The sequence below is a fragment of the Solanum stenotomum genome, chromosome 10 (genome assembly GCF_019186545.1).
Source record: "Solanum stenotomum isolate F172 chromosome 10, ASM1918654v1, whole genome shotgun sequence".
Lineage (NCBI taxonomy): Eukaryota > Viridiplantae > Streptophyta > Magnoliopsida > Solanales > Solanaceae > Solanum > Solanum stenotomum.
In genome coordinates this window covers 7561745-7588009 of record NC_064291.1, presented here as the reverse complement: position 1 = coordinate 7588009, position 26265 = coordinate 7561745, and the positions used below count along the sequence as shown (strand labels likewise).

The following is a 26265-nucleotide window of genomic DNA, read 5'->3' as shown; positions in this document are numbered from 1 at the left end:
GAACACATACTGAAGGCTCTTATGGTCTGTGAAAACATCTACATGAACACCATACAAGTAGTGTCTCCAAATCTTAAGTGCAAACACCACTGCCGCAAGCTCGAGGTCATGAGTTGGATAGTTCTTCTCATGCACCTTAAGTTGTCTAAAACCATAAGTTATAACCTTACCTCGATATATCAACACACAACCTAGGCCGACTCTGGACGCATCACAATAGATAACATAACCGTATGAACCCTCTGGTAGAGTCAAAACAGGAGTTGTAGTCAACCTAGTTTTCAGTTCTGCGAAGCTTTTCTCACAGTCATCTGACCACTGTGACAGGGCAATTTATGTATTCATGTTTAGCTATAACTGGGTCACCGACTGGAGTAGAGACTGAGAAGGGTTCTGAGAGAGTTTCTAGACTAACATCAAACTTAACTGTTATATAAGGAGTTAGAAAGGAAAGAGTAGCCCCTAGGTCTAACAAAGCATAAACATCGAGATTAAAGACTCATAACGTACCAGTGACCACATCCGGAGAATCTTCCTGAGCTTGGCGAGCCTGCAGAGCAGTTCTGGCATTGTCCACCACCTGTACGAGAAGAGTTACCTGCTGAGTTGGGTGACCTGTTGGTGCTGCTGATGTTGTAGACTAAGCTCTAGTAGCATTGCCTCATTGATCCTGTTTAGAAGGACAGTCTCTCAACCTGTGACTAGACTGACCACACTTAAAGCATCCTTCCTTTCCTGCAAGACACTCACCTGGATGGTTCTTACCACACTTAGGACAAGTTGGGTAAGTTTTAGTGCCTGAAACATTTCCCCGAGACTTAAAGCCTGATGCCCTACCTTTCTAATCATTTCGAAACTTGGAGGATGGAACACTAGCTGATGAAGGTGTTGGAGCTGAAAATTTCTGCTGAGACTACGAGCGATTTCCACCAATCGATTTCTGTTGAGAAAAATCATAGTTTCATGTCCTAGCCTTCTTGTTCTCCTTGGCATGTTCCCTAAGCTTATCATGCTCAACCTGTTGAGCATGAGTCATGAGCCTAGAGATGTTCATATCCCTAGTAACATGGCATTCCTACACTCTGTTTTCACCAAGTCTGTCACTCCACACAGAAAATTTGTTTATTTGGGACCTAGAATCAACAACCATGTGCCTGGAGAGTTGGGTGAACTTGAGTCCATACTCTTGGATTGTCATGTTACCTTGCCTCAAGTTCATAAACTCCTGAGAGTTTGCCTCACTTAACTCTCTTGGGAAAAACCTATCCAGAAAGGTCTCACTAAAGCAATCCCAAGTGATAGGCGCTGCATCTGTGCCCCTGTTCTCTTTCCACTGAGTATACCAGATATGAGCCACATCCTTAAGCTGGTAAGATGTCAACTCAACCCGATCATTCCCAGTTACCTGCATTACTTCAAAGACCTTTTTGACTTCATCTATGAAGTTTTGGGGATCCTCACCGATCTGCGATCCTAAGAAATCAAGCGAATTCATCTTAACAAAATCTCACACTCTAGTTGCAGCTGACCCAACATTTACATTTGCCGGAACTGGAACCTGCTAGCTATTCTGGTTGGTCATACTCTGAGCCAACAGCTGGATAGCATTCCAAAATTCAGCATTCGAAACTTCCTGATTTAGTACTGGAGGAGCTGCATTTGTGTTCTTGGCATTCACATTCCTAGCTTAGCTTTACGAAGAGGTATGATCTGAAACGTAGAACGTCGAGTTAGAATGAGGAATTAGATCATACCTTACGCACGATAAAAGTAACAGAAAAAATGAAGACTTTTCCTAAAACATTTTGTAGCCTCCCTCTCATTAGAAGTGGTGCGCACTACACACCTATGAAAAGGACTCTACCTAATACGGTCTTTCAAACATCTTAGAACACTTAAATCTATTTTGCTTTAATACCAAGTTTGTCATGCCCGAGGCTACCCCCCGGACGCGGACATGGGACCTAGGATCACGAGTGACCCCAAGCTAACCCTGCTGGCATAACATGAACATACTAATAGTAAACTAAAGCAATAAATAATGTGCGAAAGCTAATCATGAGATATATCTGAAATGATGGGGAATACCCATATACTAAATCTGAATAAAGAAATCTGAGAGTTCAATAACAAATGAAATATCAAACTCGAATACTAAGCTGAATCTAAACTATGTCTGAATATAGCCTGTAACTGACTAGAAGTGCTGGGATATGCCCCAGCTAAATCTAGCAAAAACTGAAACTGAAACTAAAGACTAAAAGCATAAAAGACAATCATGTCACTCGTCCTCGAAGAATGAGGACTTACCACTGATTCTGCTGAACTGGAGATCGGGAGCCAATCTATGCGTGATCTGACTACTAAGGGCCTGAACCTACATCACAAAAAGATGTAGTGCAGAGTATGCGTCAGTACTTGAAAGGTACTGAGCATGCATGATAGAGTAAAACTGAATAAAATCATAACTGAACTAAAGCATATAATGAGCAATGGTATGATATAAACATGATACTAAACTGAGAATACTGAACATGAAATAACTGAATGCAATGACCAAATTTATAACATGCTAATATTGAATATTGAACTGTACTGATAACATGGTCAATGCATTAGAGTCTGACTGAGCTGCGGGAGCTACCAATAACGGACATAAACCACGTGAGCTAAACGTGGAGTCCGATGTGTACGCCCCATCGAAAGGACCCAATATAGCTTGCCAAGGGTATAAAGGCATGACTAGCGTGATCACTAAACTGATGCCCACAGAGGGGACTTACAGCCTATGAGGGTACGTAGTTCTGGGACTATGAGGGTGACTGAACCTAGTCCAACTCGGTATTACATTTCTCCCAATTGATTAAGTAATTAGCAAGTTATGACTAAAATTCTGTGATATACTGGATAGCTCAAATTACTGACATGCTAACTGAGAATGCAACATTAATATATTGATAATGACACATTAAAAAACTGAGGCATGTATATCTGAAATAGCTGAAATATCTGACCTAGCATGTGTAATTCAAGAACTAAAGAAATACATAGCTAGGGTTCTAAAATTCATGCAGGAAACGAAGTAATAACATGATAATCTGATTTGGAACATATAAATAGCAAATTCATGATAATCTGTTGAAATTCTAGAAACCCTAGGTCTAGTTATAATAAGGGAATCAGGAATTTGACTGAATTCTAGGGACCTAATGGGCGAAAGGAACCCACTAGTGAAATATCACATACCTGGTGACGAATTACACGGGGAAATCTTTTGATTTCGGGGTTAGAACTGATGGAATCTTGTTGCGCTCTTGAACTAGGGTTCTTGACCTCTATCTCCTTTTACGCTATAATTTTTCTAAGTTTTGATGAATGATTTGACTAAGGTAAGTTCTAGTTATGTTTCTAAGCTAAAACTAACGAAAACCACGTAGTTTAGGGGTCCAACGCATAAGGAAAAGACCAAAAGACCCCTTACTTAACTGCTGTTGGGGTCACCGAAGGACGGGACTGACGGATTGTCGAACGACTGACGGTCCGTGCTGGTCAACCGTCGATCAATACTGGGGTCTAAAATTTGGGGTGTCGATCCACGGACATGGGCCACGGTCCGTGACCTGATCTACGGACAGTAGGTCCGGCCGTGGGTCAACACTTAGTTGAATTTTCTCTGGGGTCTTGGAGAAGGATCGCTGTCGCGAACCACAGACCACCAGCATGGGTCGTGGGTCACCCTATGGTCCGTGGGTTGCACCTGCAATTTCTAGAAATCTGCACTAAGGTTTGTTTTCGGATACCGGGTGTTACACTGATACTGCATAACAAACATAAAAGTTGTTATGGAGCGCATTTATGCAAACTATAGCTATAACATACAAATATGATTTTCATGTTTGCTAAACCTAAAATTTACTCTTAATTAATTAGATTGGGATTTAAGATTTTTAAAATATGGGTGCATCACTAATAAAAGGAGAAAAAAGAATATATTAAGTGAGAATTTATAATTGTTCTTGTGGATAAACAATAACTTAACATTCAATTAAGTGCATCATTTAGTTCTTTTGAAGCATGGATATTTAGCCGATAATATTATAATAATTTAAAAAATATGTACATATAATATATCTAATTTATCGAAAAGAATATGAATTTTCATTATCACTCCTCATTCTATGGAGTCTGATTTTCTGTCCACGTGTTCTAAGTTATCCAATGTCCTATCAATCTATATTTCTGTATTTTTATATCGCTTATGAATGAATACAAGTTATAAAGAGCATATGTATATATAAAATATAACTTGTATCATCATGTATTTTTGTATCGCGGATGAATACAAGTGAAACAATTTGTATGTATCAACCTATAAGTATCGATTATCGGATACAACTTGTATCAGACTATATTCATTGAAACAACCTGTATTCATTGAATACAACTTATATCTAACATCTCTCTCACAAATCTCGCTCACCTCTTTCCTCTTGTTATGGATGGTAAATACTCAAACTACAGCTATACATTTCTAATCATATTCAAATTAGAGTCATTTCAGAAAATTCATTTTATCTTATCCACTTCCCGTATTGAAATAAATTAGTCTCAAAATTATAATGTCGAGATAATTTTTTACACTAACCAAACCACCCTTCAAGGCTTTTCAGCAATTATACATATAATAGTAGGCATCAATTATGCATATGAACATTAAAATATTGTGCAAGACTTTCCAAAGATAATTTATGGACAGGATTAAATGATGGGTGGGGCTTCCAATTCTCCAACTTTTCGGTCACCGACCTGGAGAGTGACTGTCTTTTTAGCGCCGCACCCTATCTATACCTGCAAATAAATCCAATTCCACGTGTCACACTTCTATTGCCTATGCGCCTATGATGAGCTGGCCAATTTCTAAATTTAAAATTATATATATTTAACAAATTTATAAATACAAAATTACCTTGCAATTTTGAGTGAACGCTTAAATTTGTATAAAATTGAAGAAGTAAAATGTGCGTTTTACGTGGCATAATACATGTAGGACGTCACTAGGACACAAAATGGCCATGTAGGACACCACATAGGACGAATGCATGTGTCCAGAGGCGGAACTAGAAATTTCACGAAGGGTGTCTAGGTGCTAAAGTGAGTGTGTTCTTTTTAAAAAGTGAAAAAAAAAAATCGCCAAAAATTTTACAAAGGGTATCCACATGCTAAAGTGAGTCTGCTCTTCTTAAAAGGTGAAAATTCTGTTAGAAATTTCTTGAAGGGTGTCCAGGTGCTAAAGTGAGTATGCTTTTCTTTCAAGGCACCTGAAATCACTAGGCTACATCATATTGTTGTGTCAAGGGTGTCCAGAATATGTTATTATCCATTTTAGTATTATTTTACTTGTATATACGAAATAATTTTTCGACGAAGGATATCCAATTGGACACTCTGACATGAGTGTAGCTACACCACTGCATGCATGTATCTATTTGCTTAATTTTATGCAAGTGTCTACTAATTAAAGAGCATAAATGTTAATTGAAACCAAATTAATGAGTATATTTATAATATATTTATATTATATATTATGCTTTAAATAAAATCTTTTATATTTAACAGAAACCACATGTAGGCTACTAACTCCACTCCCATATATAATTCATATGAAAAGAATATCGTGTTATTATAGAGATCACTCCTCATTTTCTAGAGGACAAAAATGAATATATTTATTGGAGAACAAAATTTATTTAAATATAATTGATCATATCCGATTCATCTTTCAAAATCATAGTATTTTCTCCTCCACATATTCTGTTGACATACATAATAACAGCAAAAAGTTGAAACTGACATCATCTCACACGATAAGATAATTGTGAGTAATAAACTTTAAATATTGTATATTCATTCTCAACGTATTATGGGCACATTGGACCATACGAATATATAATCAAAGGCTTCAACAAATATTCCACATGCAAAACTTAAAATTAAAAAAAAAACTTGATATACCAGTCAACTTTGTCATCTAAAATCGATATGTCTCTTGTTCTGAAAGTGGCTCATATATACCCCTATTGTTATATAAATGACTCACATATATTCTTTTCCTCCTATAGAAGAGAAACAAATATTTTTAATTTAATTTTTTGATTTTTTTAAAATTCATATGGGGTATATTTGATCCGCATCACATGTGTTTTTTTTTTTGGATTTTTTTTCAACGACTAATTAAAATTTTTATTTTGATAGTCAAATTAATTTATGTTTCACTATTTTTCATGTAAAATTTATTATAGATACCCCAATTGTTTTACAAATACAAAAACTAATTACATTATTGCCAAAAAAATAGTTTTAAGTTGTAATATAGCCACACAAAAAATTGTTTAATTTTTTTTCCTTTGCACTAAAGAATGAAAAAAAATAGGAATAAGAAACTCAAATAATGATAATCAAAGGAGTCAAAAAATAATTTATGTATGAAAAAGATTAAAAAATACCTTCAACTTTGCTAGAAGGATCATATATACCCTATATGAATTTAAAAAAAAATTAAAAGTAAAAAATATAAATTTAAAGCTAATTTTTTCATTTATGTTAGATGAAGGGTATATGTGAGCTCCTTTTGTAACGATAGAGGTATGTGTGAGTCATTTGTATAACAGTAAGGGTATATACGAGTCATTATATCTAAAGTAACTAAATATAATATAACAACATTATATTATTGGTTCTAAATTTTTTATTTGTTGTAGTGTTGAGAAATTAAATAGTGTTACAATATTATCAATTTTTGAACTTACATTTAACTTTTTTTATATCAAAAAATTTGAAAAAAATTAAGCCTATCCTTTTCTCACTCTTTAATTGTAAAATATCGCGTGAAAATGAAATTAAAGACTAGTGGAAGAGGGTCATTTATTGGCAAGTGGATTCTTTTGTGAAAAAAAAGATAAGAGCATGATTCATGAAGTGTAGAATGCACTTTGTATAAAGGACTAATCATAGTTCATAGCTCTTTCTCATATAGGGATAACAATTTAGCAAATTGAAATAAATTGGAGCGGATTAAAATGAGTTAAGATTTAATTTATGAATTTAAATTTGCTTCAGTTAAGCTGAGTTAGATCAAAATGAGTGAAGTAATGAATTATATGTCCAATTTTTATTAAGTTATAACTGTTTTATTTTCTCTTTTTTTTTATGATTATATATAACATATTAAATTAAAAAAATTAAAAATATTTTGATAAAATTTCTGAAAAATCAATTTGAATGAATTGAAATTAATTGAGTTAATAAATAGGCAGGATAATAATCAATTCAAAATTAAACGAGTTAGATTTCTCCATTACGTGTTTGTCTTGTCTTTTTTTTTTTTGGGTTTTGGACAGAAATATTTGAAAGTGACTAAAAGCTTATCGACCATTAAAATTCATCAATATTATTTATTAAAAGGGGGAGAATGGAAAATTTAAACAATCTAGTTTCCAAGAAAAAGTAACTTAATGTTTAAAAATAGAAACATAACTTTAATTTTTCTGGATGAAAAAATTCAGAATATTTCAATTATTGCTTTTATTTATTATCTGAATATATCAAAAGAATGTGCGGTCTAATAACATTATTATTTAAATCACTAACGTCATAATATTACTAATATTATTTGAACCACTCCTATCACAATATTCGTAGCATCATTCCCTGTCTCCCTAACTCTTTATTTATATATATACCCATATATGTGCATTTTATTTAGGACAATTTTTTTTGTCTTTCCAACGAGTCTTTTATTTTATTTGGAAGACAATTTCAAATTCATGACTAACACATTATATCTTTTTAAAATTTTACTTATTCACCACTTATTAGTCCATGAAATTGTGATTTTTTATATTATTTTTTCATGTTTAATTGATCAAATTTTTTGTACTTTATTTATTCATGTTGATACGTATAATTAAAATAAGAAATATATACAACTGATAGTTATAATTAGCAACAAATAGCTTAATATTAATTAGCATTTAATAGATAAATAAATAAAATTAAATTTTAGGAATATCAAACATAAAAGTCATATTTGCGCTCTATAGCTAAAGTTTTGTTATTTGCGCTCCATAAGCAAACATAGTTTGCTAATGGAGCATATGTTTTGTATAAATCGCAGCGATTTGTATAAATCGAGCGTCTGTGTCTATGAAAATTGTGTTGTATATGTGTATGCTTTTTGTGTTAGGCTAGAGTGGTGAACGAGATTAGGAGAGAGAGGAGCGGGAGAGGGCAGAGAGTGGAGTGAGGTGAATTGTATATGTATATTGGTTAGATAATTGTATATATGTAACTACTACGTATATGTATCAATGAATGTGTTTGTATGTCTGCATAAAATTTGAATTTGTATACAATTGAATCGAGTTAAAGCATTTGTATTTGTATATCAAATCTCTCTCTCGCTTTATACAAACACAAACTATACATTGTATTTGTATAATTTGTGTTTGTATAAAATGAGAGAGAGAAAGGCAAAATAAAACTAAGCAGGGGAAGATTTGTATTAGTATAATTATAAGTGTATAGGACAGAGAGATATGTACTTGTATAACCAGTCTCTCTCGCTTTATACAAACACAAACACAATTTATGCATTTGTGTTTATATAAAGTGAAAGAGGTAAGGGAGAGAACAAAGAGTGGCGAGCGAGATTCAGGGGAGAGAGGCGAATGACAATGTGTTTGCTGCGAATTGGAATTAAATGAAACTGTAGTTATACCATTTATTTTGAATTAATAGTTTGCTATAATGCACAATTTTTCCAAATAGGCACAAAATGGCCCAAATTAATAATGGGTAAATTACATAAATCCCATAGTTTTAATATGAAATTACAATTTATCCCTAATAAGTTTCTAATTACATTAATCCCTTAAAAATTAAAAAAAACGGATACAATAATTAAAGCTCGGATACATTAATATGTATCTTGGATACATTAAAAACTAGCTCGAATATATAATATGTAGCTCGGATACATTAAATACTGGCTTGAATACATTAATATCCAACTCGAATACATTAAAGAAATAAAAAATTTTGGAGATTTTAAAAAGTAATAGGAGATAATGGAAATAAGTAAAACAAAAGGTGTGTATTTCTATAATTTATCGATTAATAAATAACATTTTAAATTTTTAATAGAGTTTTTAAAAATATTCCTCGTGTAACCAACCATCATTGAACAACAAAAATAACGGAAATGTGGGCAAGTTATTTAATACTTAAGTTTAACTTCAAATTGATATTAACGATTCAGTTTTCATGAATTGCACCAATCCAAAAACATTCATGCATCCAATATAAAATATCAATAAGGATCTGCAACAAACATCACAAATTATATATACAAAACGTAACTACCTAAAAAAGTAAATTATATATTTTCACATGTTTTTTTATTCGTTACTTGATAAAAAAATTTCATGTCACGCCCTGAGCCTACACCCTGGACGTGATCGACACTTGAGAATCATTCCTGGTCCCCAAGCGAATCCTTGGCCTGACTGACTACTTAGCGGAAGACTTACTCAAGTGATAAAAGACTTAAAACAAAAATTTTGAACATTTAAACTCAAAGAAAAAAAAACTCTACTCAAACTGCCTGTAAAATACTCAATAACATAAGTGTAATAGTTTGCAAAACATCTCCAGGAAAAAGTAAATACTGAAAGACTCCTCAACTCTATCTATCTATGAAGCCTCTATTACTCAAGATGGATGTCAGGGCAAGACCCACGACATCTCAAGACAATTGACTAGAAAATAAATGTGAAGTCCCCCATAATGCAAGGAGGCTCACCCAAACTATCTGAAGGGCAAAGTGATCTCAACAAAATGCTTGTTGATAATCCTGAACACATGTATCTGCATCATAATAAGATGCAGGTCGAATGAAATCAGTACATTGAATGTATGAGTATGTAATATGACTGAATAAACAAATAACTGAAAGCAACTCAATTGAATCAATACATGAACATGAAGTGAAATCATTTAAGCTTTATCACGAGATATGCAATAAATGAAATCAGTGTTTGGACATGTGATTTCAAGTTGATTTCATCTCATGATTTTATATCACGAGATGTCCCAAATTTTCCAAAAAAACATGTTGGAATTCCAAATCATGATTTGAAAATTTTCAAATATAAAAATTGATCCACAAGTTTGTATTTTGTTAAAACCCCACATTTATATTTACAACCATTTATTTCATATGTAAACCAAAAATTTAATTCATACTACTTTTAAACAATTTATACCTCATATAGCAATTATTCTCACCATTTACCAACATAAAAATTGGTATCCCTTCAAATCAATTCCTACTTTACTATTTATGTTCACCAAATTCATTATTTTCGATCAAATTTATTTACCAACCAAAGTCCAATTTTGAATTGAAATAAAGTCTGATCAATAAATGTTGTATTTTTTTTTAGAATAACTTTGTGATAGTGTTATGCATTTTTGTAAACTTTTACTTATTTGATAAGTCTTTACGAAGAACTAAGACAATTTTAATACCAATCTATAATTTTTATTTGTATAACTTACATAAATCCATAGTGTAAAACCTAAATTACCTTCTATCCCTATTCTTTTTCTAATTACACAAATCTTATGTTTTTTAGGCATTTCAGATACATAATTAAGGATACAGATACATTATTGTTGATACATTATGTATCAATCTGTTGCACTTATTAAGGAAAAAAAAAAGCTGAAAAATCAAATTAAGATCTCATAATATCCATCTGTTGGACTAATTAAGAAAAAAAAAACTGAAAATCAAATTAAGATCCCATAAATTGTGTTATTCCATTCCAAATTATTGTCAAAAATTCAATCATACAGTGTAACAAACCAAAAAAATTCAAAACTTAAATTTCTTCTTCATGTTCATTGTTCTCTCCGTTTCATCCATTAGCCAAAAATTTTATTCGATACATAATGAATATTTCGATCTTCTTACGTTTCTTCTGACTTTCAATCATACAAAGATAAATCCTAACAGAACGAAGAAGTTCAAATTTTCAAATTTCTTCACCCCCCCCCCNTTCAGCGAAGAAACTTTCAAAATTCTTTTCCCAGTTCATTGAAGATCCTTTCAGTTTTGATTCAAATTGTTGAAAATTTTGAGTTTCAAATTATTCTCCTAATTCATTGAAGCTCCTTTCAATTTTGATTCAAAATTATGATTTTTTTTTTAAAAGATACATCATGAAGATCCTTTCAATTTAAATTGATAAGTGTTGTATTTCTACTAGATACATTAAATAAGAAAGTGTTGTCCATAAGATTTTAGGTTTGAGATCGATACATTATTGTTTGGTAATTGTTATATATCGGATACATTTAGTATGAATTCGAATTTACATATCATGCCTAAAAATTTAGTGCATGATACATTATTATTTATGTATCTTATTTTGTTTGATAAATACTATATTTTATTTTATTTTAAAAATATTATACATGTAATTGTTTCAAATAGCATATTTTTTGCGTGTGATATATACCACAAAGTTTATGTATCAAGTACATTTATATTGAACACGATAAACACTAATTGAAGATTCAACAACATTAGAGTTATGCATAAATACCTTAATTATGAAATACATTGCATAAAACAAAGGTTATTGTAGCAGTGATGTATCGGATCAATGATAACACTAAAAAAAACTAATTTAAGAATCAAAATAAATGAGATACATTGAAAATATGTATCTTTGGTAGTGATGGTCGTACAATGGCAGATCCAACTTTTTTTCTTTCTTTTTGGGGCGTTTTTGAATAGTGGATTTATTAGAACTCGAGCATGCATCCATCTTCGACTTCTCTGCTCTCAAATTCTTCATGATTAATGGGTTGTTTTGATCGATTTTCATAAAAGTTTACATCCTCATAATCAAATTGGGTAAGCCCGATACTAAAAGAGGGGAATTCATATGTATCAGAAATTTGTAGATGAAAAGGTTGATACATGATAAATGATACATTTTGTAGAATTTTTGTATCAATTATCAATACTAACTAAGGTTATGTATCAAAACTAATATTTGAACACGATACATTGTGCATGATAAAATTATAATGTATCATAATGTTGAAACGAAGACATTATACATTAGTTTAAGAAACAAAATAACTAGATACATTAAAAATTTGAACCCATATGTATCAGAAAAGATGAACAGCCATTTTTTTTAAAAAAAAAGTCAACAATCTAATCAGCGGAAAGCAAAGAAAAAAAACTGACGAAGAAATCCTCATTTGCTCTGGATCAACTCTCGTATCTTTTTTCCATTGTCAACAAATGACGTCACCTATGGATCTCGATCCAAAGCCGTTACCATAGCCACCACTATCTCAACATTTTCCCCTTTTTAAGCGTTTTTCCATAGTTGTTTTATAAGTCGAAGATGTATCCTTCTCGGACTAATTGTGTAAACCCAAAAAACTGAAAGATCGAACCAACGGAATAAAGTGTATCAAGACCGCCATTAGAAATTCCTAGAGCCATTCCAAATGCACTCCAAGATGAACTTTGTGCATTAGCAAGGTTTTTCCACATCTCTTCCATAAAGAAACTGTGAGTAAAAGATTCAGTAATTTTTTAAGATGAAAAAATAAAAAATAAAAGTAAAGAAATCGAAAAGTAAAGTGATTGAAAGAAATCTACCTCTTGAATAACTTGAAATCATTAATTGGAAAGAGAATATTTGAAATTCAAAAATTGATTAATGAAAGTAACTATGGAGAGATTTGTGGAGTGAAAAAAGGAAGAAAAATCTTGAATAGAAGATTTCAAATTAATGTATCCGGAAAAAGGATTGATGGGAGCAAAAAAAGGGATTTTTGTTATTTTATGAAATGGTAGAAAAAAATAAGAAAATATAATAATAAATAATGTGTAGTTAGGTAATTTTCCCTTTTTATTTTACTAACATACCATAATATTAAGTCAAACTTGATTATTATAAAATACATATTACTTAAATAAAGTTTGACCAATTAAGTATAGTCATCATTTTATATTTATACTCCTAGGTATAAGATTCTGTATTTATTAGAACCCCCCCCTTTCCTTTTCTATACCACTTGGCTACACCTCAAATAAGTACTTCTTCCTTCTCTTCTTCTTTAAACCCACAACTTTGTTTTCTCCAAATATTAAAAAAAAAAGTGTTGTTTTTATCATACCCAAATTCCAATTTGTCCATTCATGTAAGTTTTTTTTTTTTTTTTTTATCATCTACATCAATGGAACATATATTTTTAATCAAAATTATTTTCCTCTGTTATTTTTGGCACCCTTTATTTTAGCTAATGTGATAAATATTTGAGATCAGAATTTTCTGGATAGGCTAAATTCATGGAAATTTCTTTGATTAATTTTTTTTTTTAACTGTACAGGTTTTTTGAGCTGAAAGCTTGAACAATTACAGAGGAGATTTTGAAGAGATTTGAAGATTTTATTTTTTTTCTATCTGCTATAAGGTATGTTGTTAGTCTGTAACTTGTTTTTATTATTATTATTATTATTATTATTATTATTATTATTATAAGTTAAAAGGATTATCAAGTTTGGATTATTTTATTTTCTGATAGAGAATTTTCTCAGTTTAATTTTACTATATCATAAATTGATAAGAAATAAATTGTTTGGTACTAGTTATGTAGCCTATAATTCAGATATGTTTTTTTTTTCTTACCCAAGACCATTTATTTTGAAAAAAATATTATTTTTTTTAATCAAGGGATGGAAATGGAACCGTAGGATCTAGAGTTTTCTCGTAATTTTTAACTTTCAGAAATTTCTAATTATATTTTTTTACTATAATTTATAGGGATTGATTTGCTTGATTTCTATTGTTATAACCATGATATTCGGGCCAACTTGTGTTTGCCTTTGTTTTGTTTTATGGACATTTGTCATCTTCCATCAATCATATATATTAGATAACTCTGTACATTAAAACGGAGACATATGAGAAAAATTATGGGTGTGTTTAGCATGAAGGAAAATAAGTTGATTTTTTATTTATTTTCTAGTGTTTGGTAAGCAAACAAGAAAATAATATACCAAGTGTATTTATGTGGTATCTATCAAAACATTATGGCGGCGGAATGGGATGGGGAATGAAGGACCGGGGTTCGTTTTGCTAGAGAAAATATTTTCCAAACATTTTTGACTAACCAAACACCGGAAAATTGAAAAACATTTTCTGAAAACTATATTCCTCCATACCAAACACACTCTTAGTATTTTTTTTTTAAAATATCTGATGGGATTTATTTAAACCTGAGACCTCGTAGTTTTCAACTTAATTCATTGACCACTAGCTAGTGTTGCTTGATTTTTGCAATAATTTAAAGATAAAGCCTGCCACATTTTGATTATAGAAAGGAAATTAGTCAAGGAGAGCAAAACTTTGATCTATTAATAAATAAATGTTTGTATATCATTTTATAAGATTTGTGTATTTTATTTGTTTGAATAAAAATGAAGTTTTTAGGACTTGTCTGGCAATTTCTTTCTTATGTTTTGGTTCTTTGTCTAATGGTACTTGTGAATGTTACTCAATTTTGGGTTTTGAAAAAAGCATGAAACAGGCTTCTAACTTTGAAGGGAAGAAAAGTTGGTTAAAGCAAATAGAGAATTTAGTATAAAGTTATTAGTCCTTAAGATATTTGAAGGCTCTTACTGTCGGTTCTTTTTGAGCTTTTATTCCATTATTTCTTTTTACTCCCCTTTATTTGCTTAAACTACAAGTTAAAAGGATGCCAATTTCTTTCTTTTTTGGAAAAATTACTTTGGCATGACAAATACTAATCAACAACATAGAATTGTTAAGAAAGGAGCCTTGACGTAGCTAGTAAAGTTGCTACCATGTGATCGGGAGGTTACGAATTCGAGTGGTGGAAACAACCTTTTGTAGAATTGCAGGGTAAGACTGCATACAATAGAACCTTGTGGTCTGGCCCTTTCCCGGACCCCTCTCATAGCGCAGGCTTAGTGCGGTAGCTACCCTTTTAGCATAGAACTATTGAATTGGGTTGGATTATTTGAACTTGAATTGCTATATTATATGTTAGAGTGGGTTAGAGTCCCACATTAGTTGGAGAATGGGTCAGTGGTTTGCTTATATTGACTGGAAGAATTCTCCTATCACGAGCTATTTTGGGGTTGAGTTAGATCCAGGTGCCATATATTAACATGGTATCAAAGTCAGGTCCATCTCCGTTTGTACTTCTAGTCCACTCTCTAGTTGTGCCTAAGTGTAAAGAGGGTGTTAGAGTCCCACATTGTTTGGAGAATGGATTGGTGGTTTGCTTATACGGAGTCGGGCAATCCCCGCCATGAGCTAGCATTTGGGGTTGAGTTAGGTGTTATATCTTTACAATATTATAATGGATGTCTAGTTTGTTAGATATTCCTGAGTGAAGCTTGGAAGTTTGTAACTTGTTTTTTTTGCCTTTTATTTCATTCAATAGGTGGTCGTGATATTTCTTTGTTGGATAAATATTTGGACTAGTAGTTGATGGCATCACCAGACTTGCATACCTCTTGGCTATCAGCAGCTGTTGAATCTTTTGGTGGATCCTTCAACATACGCATAGAAGAAGGCGCAGCTGACAGTGTTGAATTTTTTGAAGATCCAACGTCTCCTGTTTGTAATCTACCTACTAATATTCCGAAACCTCCTCCAGTTACTGGTAAAATTCAATCAAGAGCCACTGTTCCTCGACAACTTGCTAATTCTGATTGTGTCCCAAAAGATACATGGGACAGGCTCTTCAAAGAAGGATTTGGTGCAGATGTACATGTAATTGCAGAAAATGGATCAGTTATTCCAGCTCATTATGCCCTTCTGGTCAGTATTCCCTTAACAATATCCTACCAATCCCATACCGTACACATCTTTTTCGTTGAGGCATTCACTAGATTACTGTTTTGTTATCTTCATTTTGACTGGATACTGTTTTGCACTGAATTGGGATTTTATAGAAAGTCGAACGTTTTAACTTCTTGTTTTGTCTGTCAGGTATTCTTTATTAACAATGCCCATTATTTATTGTGCTTTCTCCCTTGTCATTTCCATAGACTGTTGCATCTCCAGTGCTGGGGAATCTTCTGCAGCAATCCAAAGTAAGGAATGGTATTAGATGCATAAAGGTCGCTGGGGTACCTCATGGCGCGGTCTATGTATTCATCCGTTTCCTCTACTCAGCCTGGTATGCAGAAAGTTTCACCTTTTAGCTTTATTGAATCTTTTAGTGAGTTTATTATTGCTGATAAAAATGCTTATCCAACATTAGCTATTCAGGATAAGAATGGTACGAATGATCTTAAATTTCTTAAACATATAATTGAGTCAAAGGGCAATGTTTGCATAGCATCATAAATTTATGAAGATCTCCGACATCAAAGCTATTTACATGGTACTTTTATCTACACATAAAGTCATTTATGTCACCTTTTTAACCTAATGCAGTTACGACGAAGGAGATGTAAAGAAGTTTGTTCTGCATCTGTTGGTCTTATCACATTTCTACTCAGTACCATCACTCAAAAGAGTGTGCATAAACCATTTGGAGCAGGGTTGGTTGACCTTGGATAACGTGATAGATGTCCTTCAGTTGGCGAGGGACTGTGATGCACCACGGCTTACTCTTTTTTGCATTCGTATGGTTGTGGGGAACTTCAAGAGCATATCATCTACTGAGGGTTGGAAAGTAATGAGACGTGCTAATCCCGCACTTGAACAGGAACTTTTAGAATTTGTTGTTGAAGCTGATACGGTAAGATGGTTACTGCAATTTGTCTAGAGAATATCACATTCTCCTTGATAGTTTGAACACCCAGTGATTTGTCCCAGATCCACTGAATGTCATTTGGAGTATATTGATTGGCATAGATAATCTTCTTATTGTTTGTTTTTCAGAGAAAACAAGATAGGCTTAAGAAAATTGAAGAGAAAAAGGTGTATTTGCAGCTGCATGAAGCTATGGAAGCTCTGGTTCACATTTGCAGGGATGGGTGTCGAACTATTGGACCTCGTGACAAGGTGCTTAAAGCAGGCCAAGAGGCCTGTAGTTTTCCTGCATGCAAGGGGCTGGAGTCTCTGGTCCGTCATTTCTCTAATTGCAAAATTAAAGTTCCTGGTGGATGTGTACGTTGTAAGCGAATGTGGCAGATTTTTGAGCTACATTCACGCATTTGTGAAGAACCCGACTCTTGCAAAGTTCCTCTTTGTAGGTAAGTGAATCAATTTTCTGGTGATATTTTATTAGATAGAATCACAGTTCGTGAAGTGGATATATATTTAAAGTTTTGTCATACAGTAGATGACTTGCGTTTTGTTGACTTCATCTGCTAGCACTATGCTTGTCCACAGTAGATTACATGCCAATTGTTGACATCACCTCCTAGGACTATGCTATAACTGCTATCAACTTTAGTTCTGTGCCTTGCATTACAAAGTATTGCAGGGCAAGCAAATGTTTCTTTGCATTAAGGATGACCAATTGTATATTTTTGAAGCATCTTTGTTGTACAACTAACACTCTACCTTTGAAGCATCTAGATGAAGTCAGGTCGTGAAAGTTGAAAAGTCAAAAAGTTTCAATATCTAAACATGTAATTCTACTCATTTTTATCAAAAGACAAGCTGTGTTGTAGCCCTACTCGTATTGGCAGTATATCCAAAAAATACCAAGTTACTATTCACAGTACCACATCTAGTTTAAGATGGACAAATGAGTGTTACAAGATGCATGGTATGCATATATTTAGCCGTTGACCATTTCTGTAAAACTCGTTGAACCCTTGAGAATCAGCACAAAATTATAAAGGACGTGTGTTGCTTGGAATAGTAGTGATTCTCAGTTTGAAAACCAAAATCCTGTAAATGTTGGTCAACTACTTTCCTTCTGTTTGTATCGCTCACTTCAATTATCCACCATTAACAAATGTCAAATTTTTATTGCTTCAGTCATTTCAAGGAGAAAATGCTGCAACAGACCAAGAAGGACGAGGTGAAGTGGAAGGTGTTAGTAAGCAAAGTGAGAGCAGCAAGAAATGCTGTGAGTTTATTCTCATCTCGGCGGTCATTTTTTAATGACCATAGAATAGTGTTATGATGCTTATAACAACATATGGCCAATATTTTAGCTGGCCATAGAAGCTGTGTTAATTACAACTATTCACATATAGAATAATGTAACCGTTTCTATTTCTGATTAATTTATGGCCGAAATTTTATGGTCAGTTGTCCTCTTTTCCATAAAACAATTGATACAAAAAGTTCAAATATATAGCAACTCTATGTATTTTCCAGAGTTAAATCTGTCTTATCATTTTTTGAATGAAACAAGAAGAGTATTACTATTTCTTAAAAGAGTATGATACAACTGCACATTTGTGTTCTTTAGTAGTAATTGTCTTCTTTCATTAGGTTCCTGGTTGATCTGCTAGGCTGCTGAAGTAACATTTGAATGTTTAGTTTTGTTTAATATTTTTTCCCTATACCATTTATATGTGACAATAAGTGTATCAGTTTATAGGTTAGATTATTATCCATTGTTCAGGTATCATAGGTTTATTGGAAACAATCTCTCTACCTTCTCAATGTAGGGGTAAGATTTGCATACACTCTACCCTCCCTAGACTCCACCTGTAGGATTACAATGTTTTTTTTTTTGTTTTGTTGTTGTTGTAGCTTTTCGATCGAAAGAATCATTGTGAACTTTGAGGAGATAAAGTTGCTACACCACATTTTCAAGGTTATAGCTAGCCTAGCTAAAATATTACCCAAGGAGGAGTGTTCTATGGCAGGTTCAGTGGAATACATTGCTTTCGCCTTGAACTATGTCTACATATATTATAATGTATACATATAGTAAGATTACATTCATTTTGAACTCACAACTCTAGATCCTAGATTCACCACTATACGTTGCAATAATCAACTACAGTATCAAGAGCATACGCTAATAACATAACTCGTTAACTCCAACCATCCCATAAATGATAAAATCACGATATTATTCACTTCTTCAATATAATACATATAACTTTTTCTGATATGGTAAGATCTCTGTATAATGCATATAAAATACATATAGGGATGAAGAACTCCAGGATATTTTATCTTCAGTTACCTTGTTGCCTTCACTGTCGACGTGAAAAACTTGTGAAAAGTACAATGTTTTCTCTGTTATTTTCCCAAATCTGTGCACACTTGGTCAATGATAGAGAGGAAGTCCTTAACTACCATAAATATCCTGATCCGTCGAGCTTCTTCCTTAGCCAAGTCACCATAGAAATATTCTGTTAGCTTGTTTACCATGGATAGAGCAAATTCCTCCTGGGCTTGTATATTCATAATCTCTCCCTCAGCTTTCTTCAAGAATCCATTCATCGACTCGGAAAACTTCCTGCTACTCTCATCCAAAACCAACCCCTGATTCAGCTTTATAACATCAGTAATCTTAGCAACTCCTGCTGCTAGTTTTGCAACTTCATTGCTAAGAATATCCGAGTCCATCACAGCCGCTTTCTTCACATTAGCAAGCTCGTGGCTCAAGGCAGAAATAACGTGAACACCATTTCTAAACTCAGCCTCATCGCGAGACGTTAGATCAGCATCAGAAAGATGAGAACCTTCTGCTCTAATAGTTTCATGAAGAACAAAATGCAGAAGGGTGGTTTTCCCATCAGCACCTTTAATATCTACAAGCTTAAGAAGTGTGTCGAGCTTGAAGGCACGTGCATCTCCTCTGTCTGTTCCCATATTCATACGGTTTCCGGTTCTGAGTACAGCTTCCAGAAGCCTTAAAAATGTTCTGCTATTCCTTAACTCTTCACATGCAATCTGCAATAATGAAATAACAAAAAGAAAGTGACAGAAGTGAAATTTTAAATAACTAAAGGTCCCTAATTCTAAGAGATTCCATATGGAAAAACAGAAGCTGACTATCTGTAAAGTCAAGATCAGCGAGAACATCCACCCTGAGCAAGCTCAAAACGGGCATTTCCAGCCAGTTTTGAGTTGGGGAGTCGGAGTTTCAGACTCAGCAAAGGGATCAAAATCAACCTAGCTAGGAACTTAAGTAGAAGAGTAAACCCCTAAAGAGTAAAAGGTAAACTTCAGACTAGAAGTTTACTCATACCACAAGATTTATCATCATACAACTGCAGAGTTTGTAGTGTCATTCCATCAATGCAGACTAGGTTCGCGAGCTCATGGATGCAAAGCATAATTTACCTCTAATGTCTGAAATGACCCCTTAAGGTATTCGATCTCAGAATCAAAACAAGCTATGTAAAGCATTGCATCTACCCTCTTGAATGCAAAAGGAATATCAACCACTGCCTTGAGAAATTTCTCAGCAGGGCCTAGTTTGAATGGCGATTCATCTTTGATGTTCTTCAGCTTCCGCTCTTCTTCTTTCGTGGGAGCCATCTTTATCAGACTCTCCAGTAACTCCATTCCGAGTGTGTCAGCACTACCTGGTTTGTTTGTTTTTTTTTTTTTTTTAGGATCAAGAAGATACATAAGTAGTTCCTTATGCAAAAGCACCTTAATTTTCACTTTTTCGCCTAGACTGGGAGGAGGTTCAAGGGGCAAAGAGAATATGTTAAATGAGTAAATATGTAAAACGAAAGGTTTGATGTGCATCAGAGCTCATTCATAAACATGAATGTGACATCCCAACAAAATAGTACTGTGCTAGCTATGGCTCAAGATGTTAATAATGGACACATCACTTGGTAGGACCAGAATTTAATGTCACCATGTTATAGTAGTGCCAATTTGCAGTTAAACATTTAAAACTAGAATGTGAAACCACCACAGTCAAAATACATTAAAAGGCCTTTAAACTTCTTAATAAAACTCATAAAATAATGAGACATAAAAGAAACCAGCATGACTTTGATCTAGTGGTGAGAGTGCAACGCTTGATGTGTGGATTAAGTGCATCTCATGTATAAAAACATGGTATTTAAGTGTAAAAAAATGAGACATCAATTAAATATGACAAAACAAAATAGTGTCGAACCTTCTAAAAGTGCTTCACAAACTTCATCACTAGTAATCTGAAGTGCTCTCAACAAAATTGCAATGTTCTGAGACTTCTTTAGGTCAAGTAACTGCTTCTCTTGATTCATCACAGGAATAATTGGGAGTCTTACACCATCTTTTGAATTTAAATTTGAAGAATTTATAGTGAATAATGTTTCAATCATCTCCTCATTTAACCTAAAATGGCAACAAAAAAAAAAAAAAAAAAGGGGAAAATAAAAAAAAATTACAAATAAAACTATTCTTCAAGATTAGGAAACATTTTTGTTTATCATGATTAGTAAATATATATTCCCTCCGTCCCAATTTATATGACACTGTTCGAGTTTCAAGAGTCAAACAAGTTTTTCTTTGACTGTGATTTAAGTATTTTGAATTGTCAATTTTTGTGACTTACAGTAATTTTCAATTATGTAACTTTTCTTTTATAAAAAAATAAGGAAACATGTTTGAATTCAATCAAGATTAAAATGTTTGACTCTCAAAATTTGAATGGTGCCATTGGGACGGCGTACCAATGAAATGAACTAAAATCCATTGACAACAAGGATATACTGAATCATCAAGCTGTTAAAACTTTAGAAGATCAAACTAGTTTAAAAAAGAAGTTAGAAGATCAAACAAGTTCATACTACTAATAACCTCTCTAAATAAAAAGATATGCATTAATTTAATTAATATCTATGTTTGCTCAGACTCTTTAAAGTGTTGATCGGTGCACGTCGAATTCTCCTAAAGTAGTGTGTTTTTGGAGGATCTGACACGTGCCGCAACATTTTTGGAGAGTCGGAGCAACATTGGTTTAAATACTTGGGAGTGATAACATAAATCTTACTGGAAAGAGTTAGACTTCAGTTGATCCCAAACCATTGCTTTATCTGAGTTGGCCCTGACTTTATCCCAATGCAGAGGCTTTAGCTTTGGCTTTATACTTTCTCCATCAGCACTATGGAATGAAACGGGCATCGATGGCCCATCATTTTCGATTACGACTCGAGGTGGTGGCAGTGGTGGTGGAGGTGGAAGTCTTCTCGATACATACCTCTCAGGATATCCGAATTTACTCATAGTAGACACGGGATTCTGTAGTGAGGAACTTGGAATTTGAGAAGCAGGGGAATTATGAGTACTACCAGAAGATATTGAAGATGATGACATTGGTCTATGCTCCACTTGCTGAAGAATAAACCTCGGCAGTGCTGGAAATTTAGCCAAACTCAATTCTCCAGAAGGACTATTGGATAATGAATCATTTGATGAACTGTAATTCAGATATTGATACCGGAAACTCCTTTGTATGAAATTGGGACTTCCTCTACCCCCAGAGGATCCTCTGGGGGAGAAGAATCCGTTGTCTTCATCTTCAAATGATCCAATATTATGATGTTGCTTGAAATATTGATGTCGTGGCAATGGAGGGAGAGGACAGAGTTCTGGTGATCCAATTCTTTGGTAGTTTAGCGTGACATAGTTATTTGAGGCAGTAGAAGATTGAGCAATTTCTTCCCTACAACTCACAAGTGTTGACGACGTTTCCTTTTCAATTTCAATGTGAGAAGGGGTTGTATTATATGAGACAAGCCGGAGAGTATCGTTCCTCTCGTGATCATCATCACAGCTTTCATCTTCTCGGTGGGGATGGCGATGGTAAAGGAAGAAGAAAAGAACAAGGACAGTGACGAATGTAGCAGAGAGGATGGATGCAGATACGAGAATGGCGATGAATTTGTTGGTGATGGAATTATTAGAGGAATGCAAGGAACGTGGAAGAATGAGGGAGGAAATGTTAGCAGGGAAAGTGGCAAAATCATTCGAAGGTGGCGGAGGAGGAGGAGGAGGAAGAAAAAATACGAAAAATGGATGAAAATGAGGATATGGAGGTTTAGCTTTATTAATGGATGGAGTTGAAGTTGGAGGAAGTGGTTGATGGAGAAGGCGACGATGAGTAGCAGAGGAGAGAAGGAAGAAGGTAAAGATTAGACAAAGACTAAACAATGGAGAGTACATTATCAATTGTGAGTTGTGAATGGAAAATTTTCATAGGAATTTCACTTAAACTATCACATAGAATATATGAAGATTGGAACAACTCTTGATAAAAGTGGGACTCACTATTTATTACATATAATAGACACAAAGGAATGTTAATATAAGGAGTTATATGAGATTGAGAGGTTTAAATGCCATGATATTTGATGAATGATGAGTGGCCATTGTAGTAAGTAAGGTAGCTGGGGTGTGCTATTGGGAGGATAGCTTTGATTATGGGTTGTTATAGTGTGTAATTGAATGGTGCTGCTTGTAGGGAACCTCAATTTTAGAAGAATTGAAGCACTAGGGCTCAAAGGTTTTAGGTTCGAGTCCGGGATATGGAGAAACTAGAAGATCCTACATGGTGCGATTTCGAATCCAATAACTTTGGCTCAGACTGTGAATATGTATATTATAAAGTTGGCTAAACAAGTACAAACATAGATTTTGAACCCTAAGTCGAATGAGTTGTGGCAAAATTTCGAATTTGAACCTGTAATAATCATATCCTGGATCAGCATATGCGAAATTCTGTTTTTTGTGGAGAGACAACTACTAATAAAAGCAGCAGCATTGTCCATACTGTTTCAGAGGTAGGTCAGTGAGAGAATGTTACAGAATAGGAGTTTAATACTTGAGTTTGCTCCCTCTTAAAAATTGAAGAAAATGTAATGAAGATTCTTTGCAAGTCAATTATGTAAGGAGACATGGAAAACAAATAACAGACAGGATAAATTAATAGAACAAATTAAAGGCCTCATTTGTTTTTTTTTTTGGTAAGATTAAAACAACTTGAATTTAAGTACATATCTCAATATTAAGATGTACTTTAAGATTTACATGTTTTGGATCTGAATACACATTTGAATATTAAAGTATTATGTTAAGATTTGATTATTAAATAATCGGAAAAGGGTCAAAATTGCCCCTGAACTATGCGAAATAGACCACTTATACCCTCTATTACATTTTGGGATCAAAAATACCCCCGCAGTTATCCCAGGAGACCACAAATACCCTCAAGAGTTAACACCCCAATTTTTTAGTGATGTGGCAAGCCACATGGAACTAATCCCTCCACCTAAGCATTGCCAACTAAGATTCACTACAAAAGAACTTGACTTTTAGTGGCAGAATCCCAAAATATTGCCACTAAAGGTTATGAGTGATTTTTAGTGGCGACTAAGGCTCCAACAACCATTCGCTAGTAAATTTTCAACAAAAAAATATGATAATTAATTTTCGATTGCGACCTAATTTTCTAAAATAAATAACTTGCAATATCCATATTAAAATCATCCAATATTATTACGAAAAATAATCAAAATTACTTCTCGATTCAAATCTCCTACTATATATATATATAATGCATCATTGTACATTTACATATGACATAAAAATAAAACATATAGTGTCTTCAGACTCCTACTTAATCGATATCATATTTAGTTTTTTAAAAACAATGAAGAAATAAACACAAAATTAGAATTTAATGTTAAAAACTTTTAGTGACGATTTTCTGGGCTTTTGTGGCGACTGTTGTTGCCGCGAAAGGTCTAGTTCTTTTGTAGTGAATCCTAGTTGGCAACACTTAGGTGGAAGGATTAGTCCCACGTGGCTTGCCACACCAACAAAAAATTGGGGTGTTAACTCTTGAGGGTATTGTGGTCTCTTAGAATAACAACAGGGGCATTTTTGATCCCAAAATGTAACGAAGGGTATAAATAGTCTATTTCATATAGTTCAGGGACAATTTTGACCCTTTTCCGTTAAATAATTAAGACTGTTGTCTTTATTTAAAAAATAATAGAATATTAAATTATCCTAATATTGGGGATGTCGTTGGCAAATGATGATGTTGCGGGCATGTTTAAATGTACATGACGCATGGTTCAATGGTACATGATGTGTGGTGCAGTGGTACATGTCGTGATGTTGTATCTAGTGGTGATGATGGTTGCTAGTAGTGATGGATAGTGGTAGTTCGTTGTGGTGAAAGATAGGAACAACTAATGGTGGTGGTGATTGTTGTCTGTTATGACAATGATGATTAATCGTGATGATTGTATATAGTAGCTAGTAGAGTGATGGATGACTGTATTGATTGACAATGGTGATGGTATAACTGAGGATGATAGTTGATAATGACACACGTTGATAACGGTGGGTTGTAGCGGTGAATAAAACGGAATTGGTAAACTACTATTTTTTAGAAATTAATAAATAATGGGTAAAAAAACTTAAATATACAATTTAAGCACCTAAATAACCTCTATATAACAATAGTTTGACTTTACATCAACATAGCAATAGAATCTTTACAAAATAAAACAAAATTAAAAAAAAAGGGTAAAAAAAAAAGAAGCAACGCATCATTCAATATTAAATAAGTTATTAATTCCTTAATTTACTCCAATTCAGTTACCTTCCACAAATATTCATTACTTAATATTTCTCTCTCATATCTCAAAACAACGTATTGTATCAAAAAACAAAGTCTTTATCTCCTGTTTAAGGTCGTTTCAATGGTTGAAAGCAAGAACGTGTCCGTTTTAATTCAGCACGACAAATATGAGATATCACCGGTATGTATCGTTTTTTTAAAAATTACTTCCGATTTATTTTTGTAAGATTATATAGTTTAATTTTTCAAAAAAAAAAAACAAATGTTTCAGTGGCAGAAAAATCTCTTTTTAAGGCTTTTTTGTTGTGGTTAATCATGAAAATTTTATTATTTGTAAATTGATTTTGATGAATCATTCATGGCACTAATGTTATTTGTATAATTGTTAAAACGAACATTTCGTATGGTTTGTAGATTATGGTATTATGAATTGTAGGATTGCAAATATAATCAAAACCAAGATTAACACCTAATATAACTTGAATTCTATAAATTTACCACTATTTAATGACAATATTAATATGGAAATCAATGTTAAATAGTAATGTACTCACTTTTTAATTAATTTGGTTATCCAAAATAATTTGATAAAATTCTTGGTAAGATCATGGTGTAATATTGGTTTACAATATGTATTATTTATCATATTAAATTATACACCATAATGTACAC

The 26265-nt window shown here is 33.3% G+C and overlaps 2 protein-coding genes across 2 annotated transcripts; one reads left to right on the top strand and one right to left on the bottom strand.

Moving 5' to 3' along the window:
* Positions 1-13174: 13174 nt before the first annotated feature.
* On the top strand, positions 13175-18409 carry LOC125842461 (BTB/POZ and TAZ domain-containing protein 3-like). The gene is made up of 7 exons (XM_049521756.1): positions 13175-13293; positions 13483-13566; positions 15565-15944; positions 16175-16305; positions 16566-16872; positions 17016-17329; positions 18066-18409. Exons 3-7 carry the CDS (start codon positions 15612-15614, stop codon positions 18211-18213), a joined length of 1233 nt encoding a protein of 410 aa, XP_049377713.1. The 5' UTR covers positions 13175-13293; positions 13483-13566; positions 15565-15611; the 3' UTR covers positions 18214-18409.
* Positions 18410-19096: 687 nt separating this feature from the next.
* Positions 19097-23398, bottom strand: LOC125842663 (formin-like protein 2). Its single transcript, XM_049521985.1, has 4 exons — positions 21994-23398; positions 21136-21335; positions 20340-20584; positions 19097-19946 (listed from the first exon to the last, which is right to left on the bottom strand). The coding sequence occupies exons 1-4, from the start codon at positions 23163-23165 to the stop codon at positions 19290-19292; spliced, it is 2274 nt and encodes a 757-aa protein (XP_049377942.1). The 5' UTR covers positions 23166-23398; the 3' UTR covers positions 19097-19289.
* Between the last annotated feature and the right edge of the window lie 2867 nt (positions 23399-26265).